The sequence below is a fragment of the Vicugna pacos genome, chromosome 8, assembly GCF_048564905.1.
Source record: "Vicugna pacos chromosome 8, VicPac4, whole genome shotgun sequence".
In the NCBI taxonomy this organism is placed as follows: Eukaryota; Metazoa; Chordata; class Mammalia; order Artiodactyla; family Camelidae; genus Vicugna; species Vicugna pacos.
Window position 1 is genome coordinate 53,830,233 of NC_132994.1, and position 22,419 is coordinate 53,852,651.

At 36.3% G+C, this 22,419-nt stretch overlaps 1 protein-coding gene across 7 annotated transcripts in view; it reads right to left on the reverse strand.

Moving 5' to 3' along the window:
- The window catches only part of AHI1 (Abelson helper integration site 1), a 248,433-nt gene extending 227,258 nt beyond the window's left edge, over positions 1-21,175 (reverse strand). For 6 of the 7 annotated variants that reach the window (XR_012075023.1, XR_012075020.1, XR_012075021.1 and 3 more), the window contains exons 1-5: positions 20,943-21,175; positions 15,905-15,972; positions 14,279-14,403; positions 5,724-6,286; positions 4,863-5,041 (exon numbers count right to left, since the gene is read on the reverse strand). Coding sequence is in view for 2 of the 7 variants with exons in the window: in XM_072965904.1 (XP_072822005.1) it covers positions 4,863-5,041; positions 5,724-6,286; positions 14,279-14,403; positions 15,905-15,914 (877 nt within the window). In the remaining 5 variants the exon portion in view is untranslated. The remainder of the gene's footprint in view (positions 1-4,862; positions 5,042-5,723; positions 6,287-14,278; positions 14,404-15,904; positions 15,973-20,942) is intronic. The other variant, XM_072965905.1, reaches the window with a different exon arrangement.
- Positions 21,176-22,419: the final 1,244 nt, after the last annotated feature.

Sequence of the window (22,419 nt, forward strand, 5' to 3'; positions counted from 1 at the left end):
AAAGGAATAATGACTAAGAATTTTCCACAACTGATAAATGGTATAACCAGTAAACTCCAAGCAGGGTGAATTCCAATAAAGCTTTATGTAGGCATAGTATGATAAAATACTGACACCAAAGACAAAAGGAAAACCTAAAGAGCAGCCAGAGGGAAAAAAAGACAACAGTTCCTTCAATGGGGCAGAAATAAGAATGCAGTTGGGAACAAAAATGATGGAAGCCAGAAGACAATTGTATGATTTCCTGTAAACTGAAATTATATACTAGTAAATACATTTCATAAATGAAGGTAAAGGCATTTTAACACAACAACATCTGAGTGAATCAGCAGGCTTGCACTGAGAGAGAGAATAAACAGTGCTTCAAGCAGATGAAAAATGGAAATAAAGGAAAAAGTAAATTTGGGGATGAAAATAAATTAATATCAACTTTACAGAATGGTAACTAATACCTGTGAAGTTTAAAATGTATGTAGAACTAAAATACATGAGAAGAACTAGAAAGGAGAGGGACAGATGCAGAGACAGCAACTGACAAAATTCAAATGGAGTCAAACTACTCTAATGTTTAGCAGTGTTGGGCAAGTGTATTTTGTGAGGGAGTTAATTTGTATTATAAGTCAAGAATGAACTTAATGTTCTCTAGAGTAACAGCTTAAAAATAATAGAAGGATGTATAATTAATAAGTAAATAGAGGGAGCAAACTTTAAAAAAATAACCTGAATAATTCAAAAGATAAGGAGAATACAGAATATAAAATACTTAGATCATACAGAAGACTAACAGTGAGATGACAAATATAAGGACACAGAAAGATCACAAACAAGAGGATATCCGGGGTGTGAACAACAGCACTTCACATTTACTGGGGGCTTGTCCCCAGGGAGTTCACAGCCTGGGGACTGAGACCCCACATGTGCTGGGGTCAGGGGAGAAAAGAGGTGAAGGCAAAAAGGAAAGCAATGCAGAGACACTGTGGCCCAGACAAAGGGATGTGAAGCAGACACAGGCAGGGAGTCCAGTGGATGGGGAGGGGCAGAATGGAGTACTAACAAGCCCTGCCTAGACCTGGAGACCATGGCCAAACACAGGTTTGAAGGTTGCCCCTCCCTGACCAGGTTGGCACCACCTAAGGGTGCACCGTGGACATGGTGGAGAAATTAGGATGGGAAACAACATACTATGCAAACTCAAATCATAAGCAGACTTTAAGGGAAAATGGATTATCAGAGATAAAGAAGGACACTGCATAATGACTGCTATAGACTGAACGCTGTGTCCCCCCAACAATTCATAGGTTGAAATTCTAACCTCTGATGTGACTGTATTAAGGGGCTGGGCCTTTGGGAGGTGATTAGGTCATGAGGGTAGTTTTCATGAATGGGATTAGTGTCCTTATCAAAGAGACCCCAGAGAGCTCTCTTGCCCTTTCTACCATATAAGGACAGTGAGAAGACACCAGTCTGCAACCCGGAAGTGGGCCCTCACCAGACACTGAATCTGCAGGCACTTTGATCTTAGACTTCCCAGCCTTCAAAACCATGAGAAATAAATGTTTATAGTTTAAGCCATCAAGTCTACGATATTTTGTTATAGCAGCTTGAATGGACTAAGACAATGATGAAAACATCAATCTGACAGAAAGATGTAACAATCCTAAACATGAATATACTCAATACAATAGCTTCAAAAAGATGAAATATCCCTCCATTCTTTTTGAGACCATCAAAACCTTGATATCAACAACTCCGGGTATTTTAAGAAAGGAAAAATACAAACCAATCTCTCTCATGACACAGATACAAAAACCCTTAACAAAGTACCAGTAAATCAAATCCAGTAATAGATTAAAAAAGAGAGAGTTAATATATCACAACAAAGTGGGTCTCCCCAACCACTGCCAAGAACACAAAGATGGCTTAATCAAATAACAAGCCACATTAACAGAAAAAAAAGGGTGAAATTTAATATGATGATGTTGACAGATGCAGAAAAAGTACCTGATAAAATTCAGTATCTCTTCATGATTAAAAAAATTATTGGCCAATTAGGAATAGAGGGTAGCTCATTAATCTGATAATGGGTATTTACAAAAAGCTTATAGCAAATATCACACTCAATGATGAAATAATAAAGTTTTCATCCAAGGCTGGCAGCTAGAGAAGACGACTTGTTATTGCCACTTCTATTTAACACTGTAATGGAAGTCCTAGCCGGTGTATGAAGAATAAGGAATAAGAGATAAGAACTGAAAAAGAAGCAATAAAGCTATCATTATTAACAGATGATATGACTGTGTATGCAGAAAATTCAAAATATGGGTAAACTCTAAGAAGTAAATGGATTTAGCAAGAACACTGGATACAACATTAAAAATTTTTAAATTGCATTTCTACATAAATATCAGTAACAGAAAACAAAAATTTAAAAAGCAATGCTATGTACAATAGCACTGAGAAACATCACTTTGCAATATATTACAAACATCAAATCATTATGTTGTACACCTGAAACTTATTTAATATTGTATGTCAATTATATATCCATTAAACAAAAAAAATCATACTTAGAAATTAATCTAAAGAGAGACTGCTGAAATTTACAAATAAACAGAGATGCGTAACAATTTTACGGATGGCAAGAATACTTTGTAAAGATTTTAAATCTATTTAGAGAGTTGCTAAATTGTATATCTCTTCAGATTCACCCAATCTGAATCAAAATCAGAGGGGAGGAATGAAGAATCGAGAAGCTGCTTCTAAAATTCATATGGAAGTGCAAAGGGTAAAGGACAGCCCAGGCAATGTTGAAGAAAAACACTGGAGTACTTTCAATACCAAATAGCAAGAGCTATTATAAAGCTAAAGTAATTAAGACATGGTGGTGGTGGTGGTGCAAACCATCTAAGAACAGAGACTAGCGAAACTGACCCATTTACACAGTCATGTTATTTGTGATAAAAGTGACACTGAAATGTAGATGAAAATCTGGTCTCTTTAGTAAGTGGTATTAGGTCAATTGTATATTTATATGAGGAAAAAATGGGTCTGGACCATTGTGTACTACCTATCCCCATACACAAGACTCAATTCCAAATAAACTGCAGATCTAAATGTGAAAAGTGGAACAAAAGACCTTTAGAAAAATAATACATAGAGAAGTATCTTCAGAATTTGGGAAAGATTTCTTAAACAAATTACAGAAAGCACTTACCATCAAAGGGAGAAACATGGATAATATGGAGTTATGTAAAATTTAAAAATTCTGTTTTTCAAAAGATACCAATAGGAGAAAAATAATAAAACCCAGAGTGGGAAGGTATTTGCAATATATATGTATTCATATCTGGGAAAAATCTGCTATTTAGTTATATAAAATATTCTCACAAATTAATAAGAAAAAAGTGGACAATTTCATTTATTAAAAAATACACAAGAGATATGAACAAATTTACTGTGAAGGAATCCAAGTAGTCAATAAACATGAACAAGATGTTCAACTTCACCAGTTACACAGAAATCAAATCAAAGTCAAAAATGAAATCATCACTACACACTCCTAAGAATGACTAAAATTTTAAAGCACTGACAATATAAATATTGGTGAAGATGTAGGGCAATGGAAACTCTCAAATATTGGTGGTATCAATTGATAACCCAAGTGTGGAAAGTGGGAAGTCTCTATTAAAATATACATACTCTATGACTTAGCAACTCTACTAAGAATATGCCCAACAAAAATGTATACACATGCTCACCAAAAAATGTGACTAGAGTGTTCACTATAGCTTTATTTATAATCGCTTAAAACTAGAAAACACCTCAAAAGTCCATCAATAGAATAGGTAATTAATTGTGGTTTATTCACACAATGGATATCTACACGGTACAAAAACAGGACTGATAATGAATAAGCTCAACTGCATGCAACAACAGTATAAATCTCACAAAAATGATTTTGAGCAAAAAAGGCAGATACAAAGAGCACAGTATTTATGATTCTATTTATAATAAAGCAGAAAAATAGGGGGAAATTAACTATGTGTTAGATGTCATGAGAGTAGTTGTCCTACTACTGGGTGCTCATGATGTTCTCTTTTCTTGATGTAGATGATGACTTTATAGGCATATTCAGTTTGTGAAAATTCAGTAAGTAGCATATTTGTAATACGTATACTTTTCTTTTTAAAAATTTAATTACAGGAACCACAGAACACCATCAATTGCATCATCCAATGAATAAGTACCATATACTCTAAAATTGCTTATTTTAGTTTCAATTTTTGGCAATTAAATAGAAATTGAAAAGAAAAAAAAGATGTAAGAAGTAAGAAAAAGGCAAGAATAAGTAAAGAAAAATAAGAAAAAAGAAATGAGTAAAGAGGAAGGGAGAATGCAAGAGGTAAAATGAAAAGCGGGCAGGAAGGAGAGACGCTGAATTAGGAGGCACTGGGAAGATACCACGTTCGACAGAGACGCAGCTTTAACATCTGAAATGTTTATGGGCTGTTGACCATTTACAGATTTCAATGCTATAAGTCTTAATTATTTACGGGCAATGACATAAAGAAGAAAAATCTTCTATGCCACAATAGCAACTATAAAGTTAATGTCATTCTAGAGTTGAATCAAGTCACTAATTAGAGACGACAAGTAAGACTGATATTACAGAGACCCACAGTTACAAATAAATGAATGCTATAATCTAGATGAATCCAAGCGTAAGTACCAAATATACTACATTGGATTTTTTTCAATTATACCCTTTGGGACTAGATTTTCTTTAGTTTCAAGGACTAAAGTCCTAGAATCAGGTGTTTCCTACCAAGATATGCATTTTTCATTTAATTTGAATAACAAACCTGCTTTAGCCTTCTTTTTCTTTTTTTTCAGCTTGGATTTTGTGTCATCTTGCATGTTGTTGTCTACATTTTGTTCCACTGAGCTTATTTCATCATCTTGATGAGAATCTGAAGTAACTACTCCAACTGGAGATTCCTTTTGTTCAGCTTCGACTGGGTCATCAGAGACGACCAATGTACTGCAAATACAATCCAAGTACAAGCCATCAGAAAGGTACCAACTATTATTACTACTTATGGTGCAGCAAAGTGAATAGTGAATTGAGGCAAGGATAATCCTAAAATAGGTATTATTTCCTATTGGGAGATACATGTATTTCTCATGCACTAAAATGGTAAGCTAATAGTAATCTTTGGATGGTTGGATTGCTTTTATTTTCTTCTCTGTGTCTGTAAGTCTTCAATGAGTAAATATTATTTGTAAAATATGGAAAAATGCTATTTTCATATACTCAAATAGGCACTTGTAACTCAATAAAGGGGGTAATAATTGGGTAATTATTTAAGAAGCAGATGTAAGTGAAGAGTTAAAGGTGGTGGGTGACTCTGGAGCAAGACTGCCAAGGTTTGGCTGTGCTTCTTACTGGTTCTGTGACTGAAAACCCTTCAGTTTCCTCATCCACAGAACTGGATGATAATACTATTATTCTTCATAGGGTTGTTATAAGGAATATAGTACATATTCCTTGTAAAGCATTTAGCACACAGGAAGGTGCTACATACAGGTGAGCTGTTAGTACCGTCCTGGCCACATGTCCAATTGGAAGACATTTTCTTTGTGAAACTACAGGTATCATTCAAAAGCTGAAAATAAGAGTGTTTTTTTAAAGAGGACATTTTATATTTATCGGTGTCACATACCTTGTTTCAGATTTAGGCAGAATTGGAACTTTCTTTTTTTTCTTTTTTCTTTTTTCACCGCTCAATTTGTCATCGTGCAGTGAAGTATCTGAGGGAAAGTAAGTCAACTGCTCTTTGAGTTTCTTTCTGATTTTCTTCTTAATCTCCTTCGCCATTTCTTCAGCCACTTGGAGCTGGTATACCTGCATCAGCTCATCTTCCTCATCTAAACTGTTATTTTCTCTTTCTTCCTTGGCCCTCTCACTTTTCTGAGGGGTGGCACCCGGCTGTGACTTGGTCGGTGCTTTCTGAGGTGTGGAATCCCCCTTCTTCTCAGGAGTTTCCAGTTCCACTTCTTGTGCAGTCACCTGGAGCGCTGTCTTTACAGCCTTTTTAGTTGCCTTTTCTTGCGTGTCTTCCTCTACACTAACATCATCATCTGGGTTTTCAGCGGCTGACGTTAGATTCCTCGGTTTGTTTTTAGGGACTCGCATGGTCTTATCTGGATTATTGATGTTAGCAGCACTTATATAATCACTTTCAGTTTCTTTAATTTTCTGAAGATTGCTTCTAACAGCGTCAAGCTAGGAAAAAACAACACAATAACAAAGTTTCAGCTAAGCACAGCTTAGTTACATGAAGATAAAATAACAATGAGTGTTCAACCATGTGTAATACTGTGAGGATTATTTCATTTTTTGCTTGAGCACAGTGACACCACTCTAGGGCAATGGTGGGCACTTTCCTAGTTTATTTTCCCAGCATTAGATTAGTAATCTTGTGAGTTAACTTCAGCTCAAATGAGTTAGTTAATTAACATGGGGAAAAGTACTTACTGACTTTTCAGAAGTGAATTATTGCTCGAATCTCAAATGTTACTTTCCTCTTTGGCAGAATGATCCATACTCTAATCTAGTTAAGGGATATTTGAGAAATTGCTAAAAGAGCCATGGTTATAGTACTTCATGTTCCCCAATAGAAAACACATACACGTCATTTATCTTGCTTTATAATTACATTCTAAAACTAAAGGTCTATAGCTCTCGGATTACCTGCAATTAGTTCAAACGTATCACTGCAAATACTGCTAAGTATCAAGTATTATCAAGTTACATCAAATGACAAACTAAGCACACACCTGTACGTCTTTCCCCAATCAACATTATTCAAAATGAGAGATATTTTAATAGAAAATAAGGTTAGAAATCAAAAAGGAATGTTACTAGTAATAAAATTAATATTTTGAGAAATTCCCCAAGGATAAAAAATAGGCATGATTAGATCTATTAAGAAACTACCAGAAAAAACCATAACCCACAGGAAAAGACTTCTCCAGAGAAAAGGGTGGTTCTGAAAAAGCCATAAGCTCAGAGTCAAATAATACAAGAAGGAAGGATAAGCCTGAGAACAACCAACTGAGAAGCTGGTAAGGACAGCTCTGTCCTCCACCTCCGTCTGTGTTACCTGGTGACTTTCACCCAGAGGATAAAGCAGTTGTGTACAGAGAAGTGTTGCAGCATCTATTCAGGTAGGCACACCCTCACCAACAGCAGAAGCAAACTATGTTGAAAACAACCAACAGGCAGAAGAGAAATACTCATATAGAAAAATGACTAACAACTAAAAGCTGACAAACACTGAAGGAAAGTATCACAATGAAGGAAAAGCCATCAAATCCAATAAAACAGAAAAATTAACAGTGAAGAAAAATAAACAAAATAATTTAAAATAAGTGAAATTAATATAATGAAATTAAAAAGCATATGAGATTAAAAAAGACAACAGCAGATGTTAGAATTATAATTTTGAGTGACAGAAATAAAAGCTTAAGAGACATGTTGAAAAACAGAATGGGCAAAACCAAAGTGCTTACAAGATGAAAGCTAGTTATCAATGAAGAATTGTCCCAGAAATGGATGAGCTTACTGATGAAGACTGAAGTTCAATTTTTTAAAATCTCCATGTTTAAAAGTAGTTAGAAAATATCTAATATATGTAAAAAGATGGAAAAATGCTAAAACAACTAGTATCCCATATATATCCAATATTGTACCATCTCCAAGACTCTTTTGCTCACCTAAAATGTATTTCCAAATTCTATCTATTCAGGGACAAATTATGAAGCCATATCCTCAAAAAAATTTCTCTTAATTAAATATAATAAAAGTATTTTCTCTCAAAGAAGTTCATTTTCATATGTTCTGTTTCTCATAGATATAATATATGCCAAACTTAAAATAGTAAAAAAAAAAAAAAAAAAAGAAAAAAAAGAAAAAATCAGAAAACATTTAGGGGAAAAAAGACCCAAAGCTCAATCCTGGTTGTTTCATACTAGGAAAATCATTGCTAATCATTTCAGAAACTTATTTCTACCTTTTTTCTATGAATACAGTCATATCTAATAATCTTGAATTTCCATTATGTCAAAATGGGGCATATGCATATTTCTTCTACTTTCTCAGTGAGTACCAGAAACGTAGTGGCAATGTATACAAATTGTGAGGACATTCCTGAAGGAAGTAACTTTGGAAAAGATAACCAAGAATCAGAACTAGAAGGAAAAATAATGGTCTAGAAGAAAAGATTTTGTAAATGAAACTCTGGGAAAGCTAATCAGATGAGGTCCAGTTTTTCATTTACACTCTTCTACCGATCTTTCAACCTTTGTACTAACTTCATTTAAAATACAATTCACAGAGAATCTTTGGTAGCATTCCATACATTTCACTTCATTGAACTGATAGTTTCATTACTTTTTAAATATCCTGTTCTGGTGCTCTGGATTTCCTTTTTCTTGCTAACAGTTTCATAGGACAGTTTTTACATTTCTAAGTAGTTTATAAATTTTAATCTTTTGTTATTGATTTCTAGTTTTTTGTACTATACTTAAAAAAAGGTCTACTTTATGGAATTTCATAATTCATGGATTATCACTGAATTTTGAAGTGTCCTAAATACATCTGTTCATTTTCTATTATATTTTTGCCTATCCTTTGGTCTTTGCAGTCTTGGCATCATTTAGGTTTCTCGCTTCAATTTGTTTGTTTTTAAAATCAGCTTTATTGAGACATAACTTAATAAATTACATGAATTACTGTAATAGTCACCAGTTTTAAGTGTGTACTTAAGTAAATTTTGGCAAATACATACAGCCATGACACCACCACATCATGATGTAAAACATTTCCAGCAACCCATGTGTTCTTTTACAAAGTCAACCCCTATCCTTCCACATCTGTATCTCTTCTTTGGTTAAGTGTTCAAATCTTCTGCCTATTTTCATAAGATTGTTTATTTTAAAATCATCAAGTTCTGAGAGTTCTTTAAGTGTTCTAAATACACTTTATCAGACAATATGTTGTGAATATTTTCTCTCAACTTGTAACTTATCTTTTCATTTTCTTAGCAATGTTTCAATTTTCACAAGGCCCAATTTATCCCTTTCTTCTTCTATGGTTCATGTTTTTGTATCCTGAGAAATCTATTCATAACTAAGGTTACCAAGGTTTTTTCCTGCTTCTTCTCTAAGTTATACAGTTTTAGCTCTTCTGTATTTTAGGTGATTGACTTGTTTCTATTTGAACAGTCATAGTTCATAAAATTGTATACGTATATCTTATTGTTCCAGCACTATTTGTTGAAAAGACTAACCTTTTCCTCAGTGAGGTACCTTGGCAATTTTGTCAACAATGACTATATACATTAGGGTCTCCTTCTAGACTCTCTTCTGCCCTATGACCTATATAACTGTCTTCGTGACAATACCAGGTTATCGTGAATTACTATAGCTTTACAATGAGTTTTGAATCAGATTGTAAAATTTCTTTAACTTAGTTCTTTTTCAAATTTGCTTTGGCAATTCTAGGTCTGTTGTTTAAATTTCCAAATAGATTTCATAATTAAATTTTCAATTCTTAAAAAACCTGCTGGCATTTTGATTAGGACTCAACTAAATCAATAGGTCAATTTTCCAAGAATAGACAATAATCTGCCAATAATTATTGGACAATGATGATTCTTCCAATCCATAAACATTGGGCATCTATTTATTTGGTCTTTATTTCCAGCAGCTTGGGGGTTTCCAGTATACAGGTTTGTATTTTTTTTTATAAATTTATCCTTGATTGCTATATATTTTTGTTACTGCCATAAATGCTATTTAAAATTTTCAATTCAAAATATTCATTACTGGTATAGAAATAACAATTGGTTTTTATATTTGGACCTTATATTCTGCTAAAATCATTCAATAGCTCTAATGGCATTTTTTTGAGACTGATGTGTTCAAGCTTGGGGCAAAAGCTTTCAGTTTTTTACTTATAAGTATGATCTTAACTGTAGGTTTTTGTAGATGCCCTTTATCAAGCTAAGGAAATTCCTTTCTATTCTTTTTTATAGTTATCAGAATAGGCGATGAATTTTGTCAAGTTTTTTTTCTGTATTTATTGAGATGATCAAATGGTTTTATTTAAACTTATGATATGGTGAATTACCTTGACTGATTTTTCAAACGTTGCGATATATTCCTGAGATAAACCCTCACTTGGTCATAGTGTATTATTATCCTTTTTATATAATGCAAGATTGATTCCCTAACATTTTGTGGAAGATATCTGCTCTATGTTCAAAAGAGGTACTGGTGTAGTTTTCTTGTAATGTCTTTGTCTAGCTTTAGTATCAGGGTTGTTAATGACTGCCTCCAAAAAAGAGTGGATTATTCCCTCTTTTTGCATAGTTTGAAAGAATTTCTACAGAATTAATATGATTTCTTTCTCAAATGTTTGGTAAAATTTATCAATGAAGCCACCAGAGAAAACTAACCACTGAGTTTTCTTTGTGGGCAGGTTCTTAACCACAGATACTTTTTTTTTTTAAGATATTTAATATTTAAGTTATGTGTCTCTTTTTGAGTGAGCTTTGGTAGTTTGTGTCCTTCAAGTAATTTATGCATTTCATCTAAGCTGCTAAGTGTGTTGTCAAAAAGTTATTCATAATACTCCCTTATTATCCTTTTAAAGTCTGTAACACATCTGCAGTGAATGCCCTCCTACATTCATAATACTGGTAATTTGTGTCTTCTTTCCTTTTTTCCTAATTGATATGTTTAGAAGTTGTGCAGAAAAGGGTTAACCCAGCAGCCCTAGCTGCTTAAATCTGCAAATCCCAAGACATGACTATTTTCAGGACCAGCCCTTAGCAGGTTGCTGGGAACTGAGCTCTGAGCCCTTGGAACAGAGTACTTGATAAAGGTGAATGAATACATGAAACAACTAAAGGATATTACTAACAGTGAGAGAACTTAGAATATCTTCCACCCTTTAAAATTAATTTAATACACAAAAAACATTTTTGGAAGCTGTTATTCATAAAAGAAGTTATCCATAGCCCCTATGAAGTAACTGTTATAAGGATAAAATGATACAGGAGAAAATCAAGGAGTGAAATCAAGATGATATAGGATGGACAATGAACAAAACATGATTTAAATTCTCCCTTTTAAAAGGTAAAATTTCAGATGCAACTTCAAAATTGATAATAGCTACAGTTTGAGTGTTTATTCTCTACTTAGCAATTTATGTTCATTTGTTCCAGTTATTACTGCTGAGTGTCAAACCATTCCAGACTTAGTGCTGTAAAATAATCAACAGTTCATTATACTGGGAACCCAACATATCCTTCTTATTTATCCTGTCCCTCTTATCTTCATCTCCTGATACTTTGGTTTCATAATCCATCACTTCAGTCATCACTTGCCAATATCATGTACTTTTGATCCAATACACTTATATGGAAAAACTGCAAGCATCATTCAAATTAAGTGACCTTCATCTCTGTAACTACAAGGAGGCTGTTGAACATGGCTGGAAGACCCTGAACCACTTCAAAAATTGGTACTATTATAAAAATACGGTCTACGAATTCAACTGAGATCTCAAAGATACTGGACAATTCTTCTATGCTGCATAATCTGTTCATTTGCAACTCTTTCATACCTGGCACTGAAAACACCTAGATGAGTTTAACTCCATGAACGCAATGGCCATTTCAAACTCTCTTCACTCATCTCTAATGTCCAATGTTGTCATTTCTGGACTTGCTTTCACAGATAGAAGCCATCATATGGGAAGTTGGAACTTTCTGCTACCAAATCTATAAATTTGCATGCACCCCAAATGATATTTTTCTCCTTCCTTCTTATAAAGAGGTGGTCTTCCTTACCTGTGTTCTAGAAAAACTTCCTGCCCCATATCATCAGTCCCTCCGTTACTTTCCTGCTATCAGTATTTAAATATCTGAATGTAGTGAGTATCATCTTCACAATATTCCTTTTCCCAACCAAACTTCCTGAAAAGGTTGTCTATAGTTGTTGCACTACTTCACCTTTCTATGAGCGTTATACTTAAAAGCCTTGCTCTCTACCTTGCTACTAAACTTTCAGACATTTATTTGGTAAGCAAAAAAACCATCTCTGGGTTCCAATCTGAATCCCTTTTAAAGTGCTTTTATTTTATAAGTCAACGTTAGATTGAAATTAGTTTTTTTCCTCATGCCTTTAGCTCACTTAAAGATTTATGATCTTCCTATTTATGTTTTTTACTTACAGTACTTCCTTACATGTTAACAGGAACAGAACTCACTCATAAAGTTATTCTGAAGATTGGTTAAGGCATAACTATAAAACACTGAAGATCCTTCTGATTCCAGAATATATGCCTGCTCTGTACAGGGCATTCACTGTTCTTGTTCATGCCTTATTAAAAGAGCTCCTAAAGGGTTGTGATTGAGAGAGAGGATTCTGCAGTCAGACTGTCAAGAGTTTGAATCCTGGTTCTACCACTAACTATGTAACTTTGGGTAAGTTATTCAACCTCTCTGTGATCCAATTTCTCCATCTAAAAAAGGAAAGAAAACTTCAAAATTTTATTGTTTGTATTACAAATGGGTGAACACACATAAAATGTTCAGAAGAGTGCTTGAAACATAGAAAACACCATTAGCTAGTAAATTAAAGCAAGTATTCCTCTTCTATTTGCTAAAATAAATCATTTCAAAAATATTTTGTTTCCTCTAAGTTTTCCAGGAACAATCCTCTTCTTCTGAGCTGAAAAATCTCTTCCTAAATGTCATTTTTTAGAATACTTATCTCTAAATAAAGAGAGATCTTGAATAGTCTGGTATGTGCCAAAAGAGGCTGACTGGATCATGTTTAATCGCCTCCCACTTGTGTTGTTCCCAACATCTAAACTGGACCCTAAATAAATGGACATGTCTTCTGCCCATTTTCTGGTTATCCAATTAATTTCACATTCCTGGCCCAAACTGCCCCTTGTTCATGCTCACAAAGCCCAGTTCTGACGATGAGAGAAAGTATGAGGTTCTACTTTGAGTCCATAAAAATATCCGGCAGTTGTTTTCAGCATTCTTTCTGCTTTTGCCCAATATACACCACCTGCTCAAGGGGACGGCAGTGTTCCATCCTCCTCATGCCACTATTCCCTACCAAGCTGCATACAAAGGTACAGAAGCAGCAGCATTTTCCATTTTAGAGCAGCATCCACTATGGGAGACCTAATCTGCTCCATTCCATCAGCAGTTCTTAATTGGTATGCAGTAGTACACTGGTGTACTATGAACCCCTCACACATGGGTGGCTGTATTCTAGCCAACGTTATTACTTTATTTTTTTTGCCTCACTTGCCAATATACCTGTTATACTGATGGCTGCCAGATGGAATATTAAAATGAACAAGTCTCAAATTATAGACTAGGGTAAAATTTGCTACAAGTAAAATGTAGGATGCATATAACTCATAAAACTCCTGCCAAAGAAATGTATGTATTCTTTGTATCAATTAGCAGAACATGCATGAAGTTATTTATTTGTGCATTTGTGTGTGTGTGTGAGTATGTGTGTGTGTGTGTACACAGAGATTATGGTCAAAGGAGTAAAAAATTTAATGGAAATAGCAAGATAGATTTGAAGAGTGAATAGGACATTAGCTGACATACTATTACAAACTCTAAAAACCCTGGGAACTGGGTTGATGTTAATTGCTGATTTGTTTAGTATTGCTTTGAGTTCTGTATTTTCAATCCTTTCAAGTGTGGTGCCAAAATTCTATCATTTGAAACTGTACTTCAAGTACAAAAGAATAATTATCTCCTTATGATTCCATTGATTTCTTCCGGTTCTGCTGGGTAGAAACAGATGAGTAAGTCTAAATAAAGATAAGCCACTGAATATCTGAAGTAAGATATTACTTCCTTCATAAATTCTTCATAATTCAGGGATAAAATCTTGATTTTCTTAAAAAATGTGTAATACGGCTAGTTTTGAGTTTCCCGGTTATTGGCAGTCACTCTCACCAGTTTGTCTGCTACCCTTGTAGGACAGCACTTAAGAACTCAGTACTCCAAGAGGGAGGCTGATTCTAAAGAAAGCTTTATTTTACCATGTTATTGACCATGACATAGATTTACTGTTCTTAAATTTCCAGTTTTTCAGAGTTTTCATATGAAAGCTGTAATTTTGTGCAGATATGTAAGTCATCATTACCAAATGATTAATTACTCACTGAGAGTTTTTCTCCAGATTTGCCAATTTTTTTCTTCAGTTTTTTCCTTTCACGTCTTAGATCATTGTGGGCCTTAAGCAATTCCTCAAAGCGAACTTTTGTCTTCACTTTGGCTTCACTCTCAACTATGAGTGAAATAAAGACTCACGTCATTTTTGAAACAACTCCATTATCACATATATTATGCTTAAAATAAACAACAACATAAAAATCCCACTGTCTTGTATAAACCAGCATGAGTTCTCTGGCTACACTAAAACAACTGACTAGATCTTCTTTCTCAAAAAACATCTCTTTTGGCTTTGGTGATACCACACTCACCTGTATCCCTCTTACCTTTCAGGCTATTCCCTCTAAAAGTTTCCTTTGCTAAGTTCTTTATTTATGATACACAGTAGCATCTACTACTGTTAGTTATGTGGCCTTAAACAAGTTACTTAACATCTCTAAATTTCAACTTCCTTATCTGTAAAATCAGAATAATCCTATGTCAAAGATCATTTTGCATGAAAAATGACTAACACTTGCCTGATCAATAATCAGCCTTCAACAAATACTAAAAAGCTGAAAGTTATTTCCTCTTTAAAGCATAAATCAGTTCATGCTTGCTTAAGACCCTGTGAGTTTCCCATTTCACTTAGGGCAAAATAAAACAAATCCTTCATATGGTCTACAGGGTTCTCACTTCCTGGTCTGCCTATCTGTACAGCTTCAAATCAAGACAAATATCCCCTTAGGTCCCTACATTCTAGCCATACTGCCGTTTTCCTAGCTCTGTTGCCAGAACAAGAATTTCCCGTGTGAAGCTGCTTCTTCCTGGTGCAAACTTCCTCTAACTCTTCACACCTGGTTGGTGTTAAACTGCTTGTTAAAATGTTGCCTCTAAGGTGGAACACTTCCTGACAACCTCATTTAAATTTCCCTGTTTCCCTGGCAGACTCTTCTTTTCCTTCATAGCAGTTAAGCCAACTTGAACTTAGATAATTATTTGCATATCTATACATATAAATATACTGTATCTCCCCCACTATACTAAGTAGTTAGTAACTACATCCCTAGCTACTATCATGGGGTCTAGTATAGAGTTGAGAACTCAATACACATGTTTTAAATAAATAAATGCCGAGTGAATTAATGAATGCCTCACAGCAGGTGCTGGCAAACTACTGCCTGTAGGCCAGTCACATGTTTTATAAATAAAGTTTTATTGAGACACAGCCATACACACTCTGTTAAGAATTGTTATGGCTGCCTTCGCGCTTCAATGGCAGAGTTGAGCAGCTATAGCAGAAACCAAACCTATAATATTACTAGTCTGGCCTTTAGGAAAAAGTTTGCCAAAGTCTGCTCTACAGTAAAACATCCATTCTGATCATAAAAAATATGCTGTCATTATTATTTACCCTGTCCACCTAAGTCCCAAATTGCCATCCATTGAATACATACTAACTTTAATCACCAACATTAAATAGAAAACTGAATACCAAACTATTAAATTTCTCTACATGTAATATTTTATTGATGACTTCTACTTTATTCCTTAATTGGCTAAAGAACTCCTTAAAATAATCCAAACTTTAAAATAAATAATACGTGTTACATATAAAAATTTCATAAAAGTCTTACCAGTGGGCATATCTCAGTTTTATGGAGAGCATTGAGTTATAATGCAAAGCACTGACTCAATTAGGAACCTATAAAACAAAGAGGATTTATCTGTAATATGAAATTTCCAAATAAAAATTATAAAATATTCTTCATGCAAGATTATGTCATTGTTTGTTCACTACCTTACCAGATTTATACCAAAAAGCTAAGTTCCCTTATCCCTTATGCAAATGACTTGAATACATCTGAATCAGTTTAAAGTTTTAAAGTGAAGCAAACTGGACTACTAGTAAAGTATTTATATATTTGAAACAAATTTTTTTTTTAATTTTTGAAAGGCAATAAACATGTAACTTAGAACGTTAATACACTTTTTAAAGATTTTCAGTGAAAAATGAACATTGCAGTGCACTTTTAAGAAACCAAACACCACCTCAGGACTGACTTTCCCGAAAGCATCACTATTACATCTGTAAAGTATGCTTGTGGGCAGCACATTCACAGATAATGAATTTAACATTTCTGTACCTACCACTGAAAATGCTGCTATGCTGGAAAATATTAAGCAAAGCATTCATTCCATTTTCCTCAAATAAATAACCTGGGTATGTATCATTGCATATCAAAACCACAAACTTGGTATATATTCCTGAATTTCCCATTTTATTTAAAGATAGAGGTGTATGTCCAAAACAAACATATTAATTCCTGCATTAGAACACAACATGCATATGTTTTTAATAATAAAACTGAAGAGTGTTCAAAAAGAAAAAAGGAAAACAATCTGATTTGACTTAGTAATTATCGGTTAAGGTTCCAGATCCCTGGGGATACACAGTCATGTGTATTAGGGGTACTTTGGACAGAAATGCTAAAAAAAAAAAAAAAGAATGATCATACAAATACACCTAATTATGTGAGTTAACCCATGTAACAACTATCCAGTACACAGACAAAGCAGTCATCAAATGCACGTTGTAGAAAATCCTCTATTTTATGATAGGAGTCAGCCTTTACTCTCTCTAATAAATATACAACTAATAAGCCTGGTCATCTATGTTCCAATCTACTCCAAATTAAGAGAAAAAAAAAGGCTGCAAAGGCAAATGTATCAGTGATTGAAACCTGACAGCACATAAGTAGAAAAATATAAAGCAAATAAGGATTTAACATTTATAGATTCCATGCTCATTCAATACACAGGAAAACAGATGAACTATATCATGCCTATGAGTTATCAAGAAAAGACATTCTTTTCTTTGTTTTCTCTTGAGCAGAAAATTGACGTTTTAGACAATAAAAACTACTAAAGAGATAGGACAAAGAGTCAACTATGATTCTCATGTTCTTCAAGCCAGAATAATTAGACAAGTAGTTCCATTAAATGGAATACAGTGCAGTAGTTTAAAACCCAAATCCTGAAACTAGTCTCCTATAGTTACTTGTGTGACCTTTGGAAATGTTTTCTCATTTGTAAAATAAATCTAACAGTAACTAAGGAGGGAGAGGCAAAGGATTGTTGTAAGGGTTACATGATTAAAAGGTTAAAACAGTACCTTAGACAGAACAGGCATCAATAAACATTAGCTACAACTATAATAGATACTTTTTTTTAAATTGAAGCACAGTCAATTACAATGTGTCAATCTCTGGTGTACAGCACCATGTCCCAGTCATGTATATACATACATATATTCATTTTCATATTTTTTCCCATTAAAGGTTACTACAAAATATTGAATATAGTTTCCTGTGTTATACAAAAGAAAGTTTTTTAAAAATCTATTTTTACATATAGTGGCTAACATTTGTAAATCTCAAACTCCCAAATTTATCCCCTCCCATCCCCTTTCCCCAGTAGCCATAAGATTGTTTACTAAGTCTGCCAGTCTGTTTCTGTTTTGTAGATGAGTTCACAGTGTCTATAGATACTTCTTATGGGGGCACTCAGTGAGCTTAGTGGGGCATGTTGAGCTGGGTATCTGACGGGTGCTAGGCAGCTATAAGCACTGGCTCTATTGTCAGATCCCCAGATTCAAATCCAGTTCGACCTTTCAGTAGATTAAGCTGAGGTCTCTGTGGACCTCAATTTCCTAATTCTTCAAAGGAGAATAATAATAATAAATCACTCATAGAGTTTTTGTAAAGATTAAATAAGAATATGCAAGTCAAACACTTAGCACAATACCTAGAGCATAGCAAGCCCTTCAAAAGTGACAGCTGCTTTTTGTGTGTGTTTTTGTGTGTGTGTGTATACACATATACACAGTATACATGTGTGTACACACACCTGCATGTGGGGCAATATATCCATGCACATATATTCAGATTATGTTTGGTAAGCAGTGTAGTAATCCAGCAAGCAGATAGAGGCTGAAGATTTGGGCATCATTTACATTTGTGATGGCTGCAGGAAAAAAAAGTGCCAAAGACAGAATTCTGGGAACCCCAAAAAATAAAGTAAAAAGACATCAGAGAGGTGAAAACTAGGAGAGAGAAGTAACTAAGGGAAAAAGAGTTTCAAGAAAGAAGTGGTCTACATTGTGTGGTACCAAGAGTTGCTGCGCGTTTTTAAGAGTGCACTGGATCTGCAGTGAGGAAGTCACATGGGCAAAGTTGTTTGTGGAAGGCCAGAAACCTGACAGCCACAGGTGGAGGGATGAATGGAAGGTAAGACCTGTAGAAGAAACGTGTATATGATTCTTCCTAAAATTCTCCTTCCAACTGTCTTCCCCCCTCCCTTGCCCCGAAAGGCAGTGACATGAGGCAGTAAGCTTTGAGGGACAAAAAAAACTACAGAAGGAGTTTGCTGTTTAAGATTGTTTCCATGCTTCTATCACCCTACCCTTTAAAAAAATAAACCATCGTCTACACTGCAACCAGAGGAACTTTCTAAGAATACAAATGTGATGGTATCATTTCTCCGTTTAGACCTCTTCACTAACTCCCAATCACTCATTCACTAGAAAAAAAATATGAGGCCCTGACCACCAGGGTCCAAGGCTACTGATGAAATGACCTCTTGCCTTTTTTCTACCTCTCTTTCCCCAACCACACTTCTCCACTGTAAGCTCCAGGCATTTGAAACTACTTACAAGCCCTCAAACATGCCAAACTTTCTTGCCTTCATACCACTACCTATACGCCTCTTTCTCCAGAGAAATGCCCTTCTTCTCTCTCTAACAAACTCCTAACTATCCTTTAACACTAAATGCAAACAGTCTCTTCTCCGGGGAGCTGTCTCCATAAATAAACAAAATTCTAAATATGGTTTTAAAAAACTTCTGGTATTTGAATTCCTTTCAAATGTACTTTTAAAAAATTCCCAGTTAAATATTTCTCCTATGTGCTCCTATGGTGCCTTGATCTTCATACCTCATACCTCCTTCTGCCTCAGCCCTGAATTTTCACCCTGCTGAAATGTTCTGTGACCACCACCAAACAGCTAGCTTGTGGCAGGCTGGGCCTATGCTGTCTTCGTGGATGTAGTCCCATTTCAAAAGGAGGGGGGCAGTAATAATGATTCTACGGCAAAAATATTCAGGCTCTTGTTTTAACACTTATTGAATGTCTGGTCTAGGGCAAGCTACTTAATTTCATTAACTCTTGTTTTTTATTGTTTTATTGTTTTCTTTTTTTCTTGCCTGGGAAATTGAAATGGCACCTACTATATTGTAAGGAGAAAATACTGAAAAACAATGTGATCAGCACAGTCGCTGGCACATTGCTTTATGTCCATTATTACAGTATTAAAAGTAAATAATTATGTGACAGATAAGATACATTAACTAGTTATTTCCATTATTTACCATTATTTAGTAGTTTAATGAACAATTCAATTAATAAACAAAAATTATTTAATGATATACACATCAAAACATTACAGAAATGATTATCTCTAAATGTTAGTGTATGTTACAGCAAATACATTATACAATTAATGACTAATATTAGATATGTAACATCATCAGAAAAAATTAAGGTCAAACTTAAAATGACATCCATGAACCTTATATACGTCATTAGGTTTAAAAGCTTCTCCCTCAAAAACCCTTTTACACGACCTGCTAAGAGATACGAAATTGGAAAATTAACTGCATTACATTTCATCTCATTTTACTTTCTCTCTAAACACCTGATTATCAGCCAATGAATGACTAAAGAACACAGGAAGAAAAAGCAGAGGCTTGGATAATTCATTCCATAACCGAATTTTATAACGCAGGAAAAAAGGAAACAAAAACCTTGTATACATAATTCAATTAATAAATCAAGATAGTCTCCATAAGTATTTAAGATTCTAAATACGATTTTAAAAAATTTCGGTGTCTGAATTTCTTTCAAATATTTTATTTCTCAGAGTCCTCATAGCAGGCAATCTTCTTCCTGAAAGCGCAAGCACTAACAGCAATCGTAAACGCAACAGGTGAAAAAACTGTTAGCATCCTTTTCTCAAAAGAAGGAAAAGCCGTATACACCTCAGTCGATGTTTTCACAGTAATTCTGAAATGCAGCACAACCATTTGGTAGGGATTCCTAAATAACATACTTTTTTTTTCTGCTTGTATACATATTGAAACGACCCTATTAATGTAACTTGACTCCTAAACGTAGCACATCGATCACTTTTTATCAGGTGTAATTAAAAAGGCATTTCATAGATTTAAGCTTCAGCACCAGGTTGACAGCCTAAAAGGAAATAAACGTACTTAGTACGCATTTCATTCAAACGCTGTTAAACCAGAATCCGGAGACATAAAGTTAAAGATTGCATTCCCTCTTTCCGGACACCACGCTAAACGCTCTGGAGAAGAACCCAGGAAAGGGAACAGGAAAGTACGTAGACGTACCTCTCGAAAACCACCTCGCTCCACTCGGCGGCGCTGGGCCCGAGACCTCAGTGGCTCAGCGCGGCCCCCGCACGGCCCCGCCGGCGCACCGCCCCCGCGCCCTCGGACCCGAGCAGCCCTCCACGCCGCTGTCCCCAGAGAAGGCCAGGGCAGGGCGAGCGCCCGCGCCCGGGCTCCCGCCACCAGGAGGCCTACAGGGTACTTACAGAGAAGAGGGAGCAGAGAAGCCGACAGCTCGTCCCACTGGAGTGGACGCCCGGACGGTCCAGGGCGGTTCCTCCCTCCAGGCGGGGCAGGCCGGGAGTGAGGCGGCCCCACAGCCGCCCCAGCCGCCAGCCACCCGGGCTCTGAGATGGAGCCTGGTGCCGCAGTGCGGGCAAGCGCCGCCAGCTGACGTCAGCGCCTGCCTACGCCGCCGTTCCCATGACAACCGATGCGGCCAGCGCTCGCCGCCTGGACCGCGGCCCGGTCTCGGCGCCCCTCGCGGCCCCGCCCCTCCTCCTGGCCCCGCCCCCGCGCCGCCTGCGCCTGGGCCCGAGGTACTGCAGTGCGGCGGCTGCGGGGGTGGCGCGCGCGCCCGCCTGCGAGCCCTCTGACTGCGGCCGGGCACGCGCTCGCGGGCCGCGCACTGGACTCATCGCGCCCGCCCGGAAAGCGCGTGGCCGCGGCCCTTGAAGGAGAAAGTCTGCTCGCGCTGGAGCGGGAAGGGGCTCTGGGAATGCGCAGGTGGCCCCCAGAGCCTGCTACCATCACCGAAGACGCGCTCTTCTTCTCAGAACTGTATCCAGCGCTGGGAAAGACGCGAGGAGACAAAGTGAGTCAGGCTGTGGTGGAACCCGCCAAGGCTCAGAAACAAGAATGAGGCAAAGAAACACACTAATCACCCCTCTACCCCACGCCATCGCGCCCACGAAATGAAATTTCCTTTGAAGCATGGAGACTGCAGAGTTGTACTCAGACCAAATCTTAATACCCACGATTCGTCTGGTGCTGAGTTATCTCACTATGTGTTCAGAGCAGAACAGCAACCTAAAAAAACTCATCTTTTTCTACACCAAATGCCCCCTCCCACGTTCTAATTTTTGCCACAGGCGCCATCTTTAGCTCTGAGTCACCAGGGATGGAAAAGTACTAGACAAGTCCTCCTCGTCTCGAATTTTCTGCAGTTGTTGTCACACACTAAAACCTGTTGCTTCGTTTGTACGGTAAGAGCACTATGCGTATTTCTTTGGAGGCCAGCTTTTCCATTCCCATTGACATCACCGCACCCCACAAAGCATTTGTTTCTCTAAATCCTATGGGAAGTCAGTGAGAAGTATTACCAACCCAGTGGGTCCCCATTTTTGTACTTTAAATCTAATTCTCTTTCTAGATTTCTATCTTGGTTTGATCCTCCCAGTGTCCTAGTTAAATTCCTGTAGAATATCCTAAATGCCTCTTAACATCAAATCATGTCCATGCTACCTTTTTAACCCTCTAGGGTGCAGTCCTGTCCATCTTAAATCCCACTGCCTCATGCCAGGCTTCATCTCTTCTCACTGGGATTATTGTGAGATGCGTCTTTAGCAATCTCTTGGCCCCAGGTTTTTTCCCTTAATTCCATTCTGCACACTGCTTCCCGAATGACCTCACTAAAAATGTTAATCTGATAATGCCATTCTCCTCCTGAAAATTCTTCAGAAA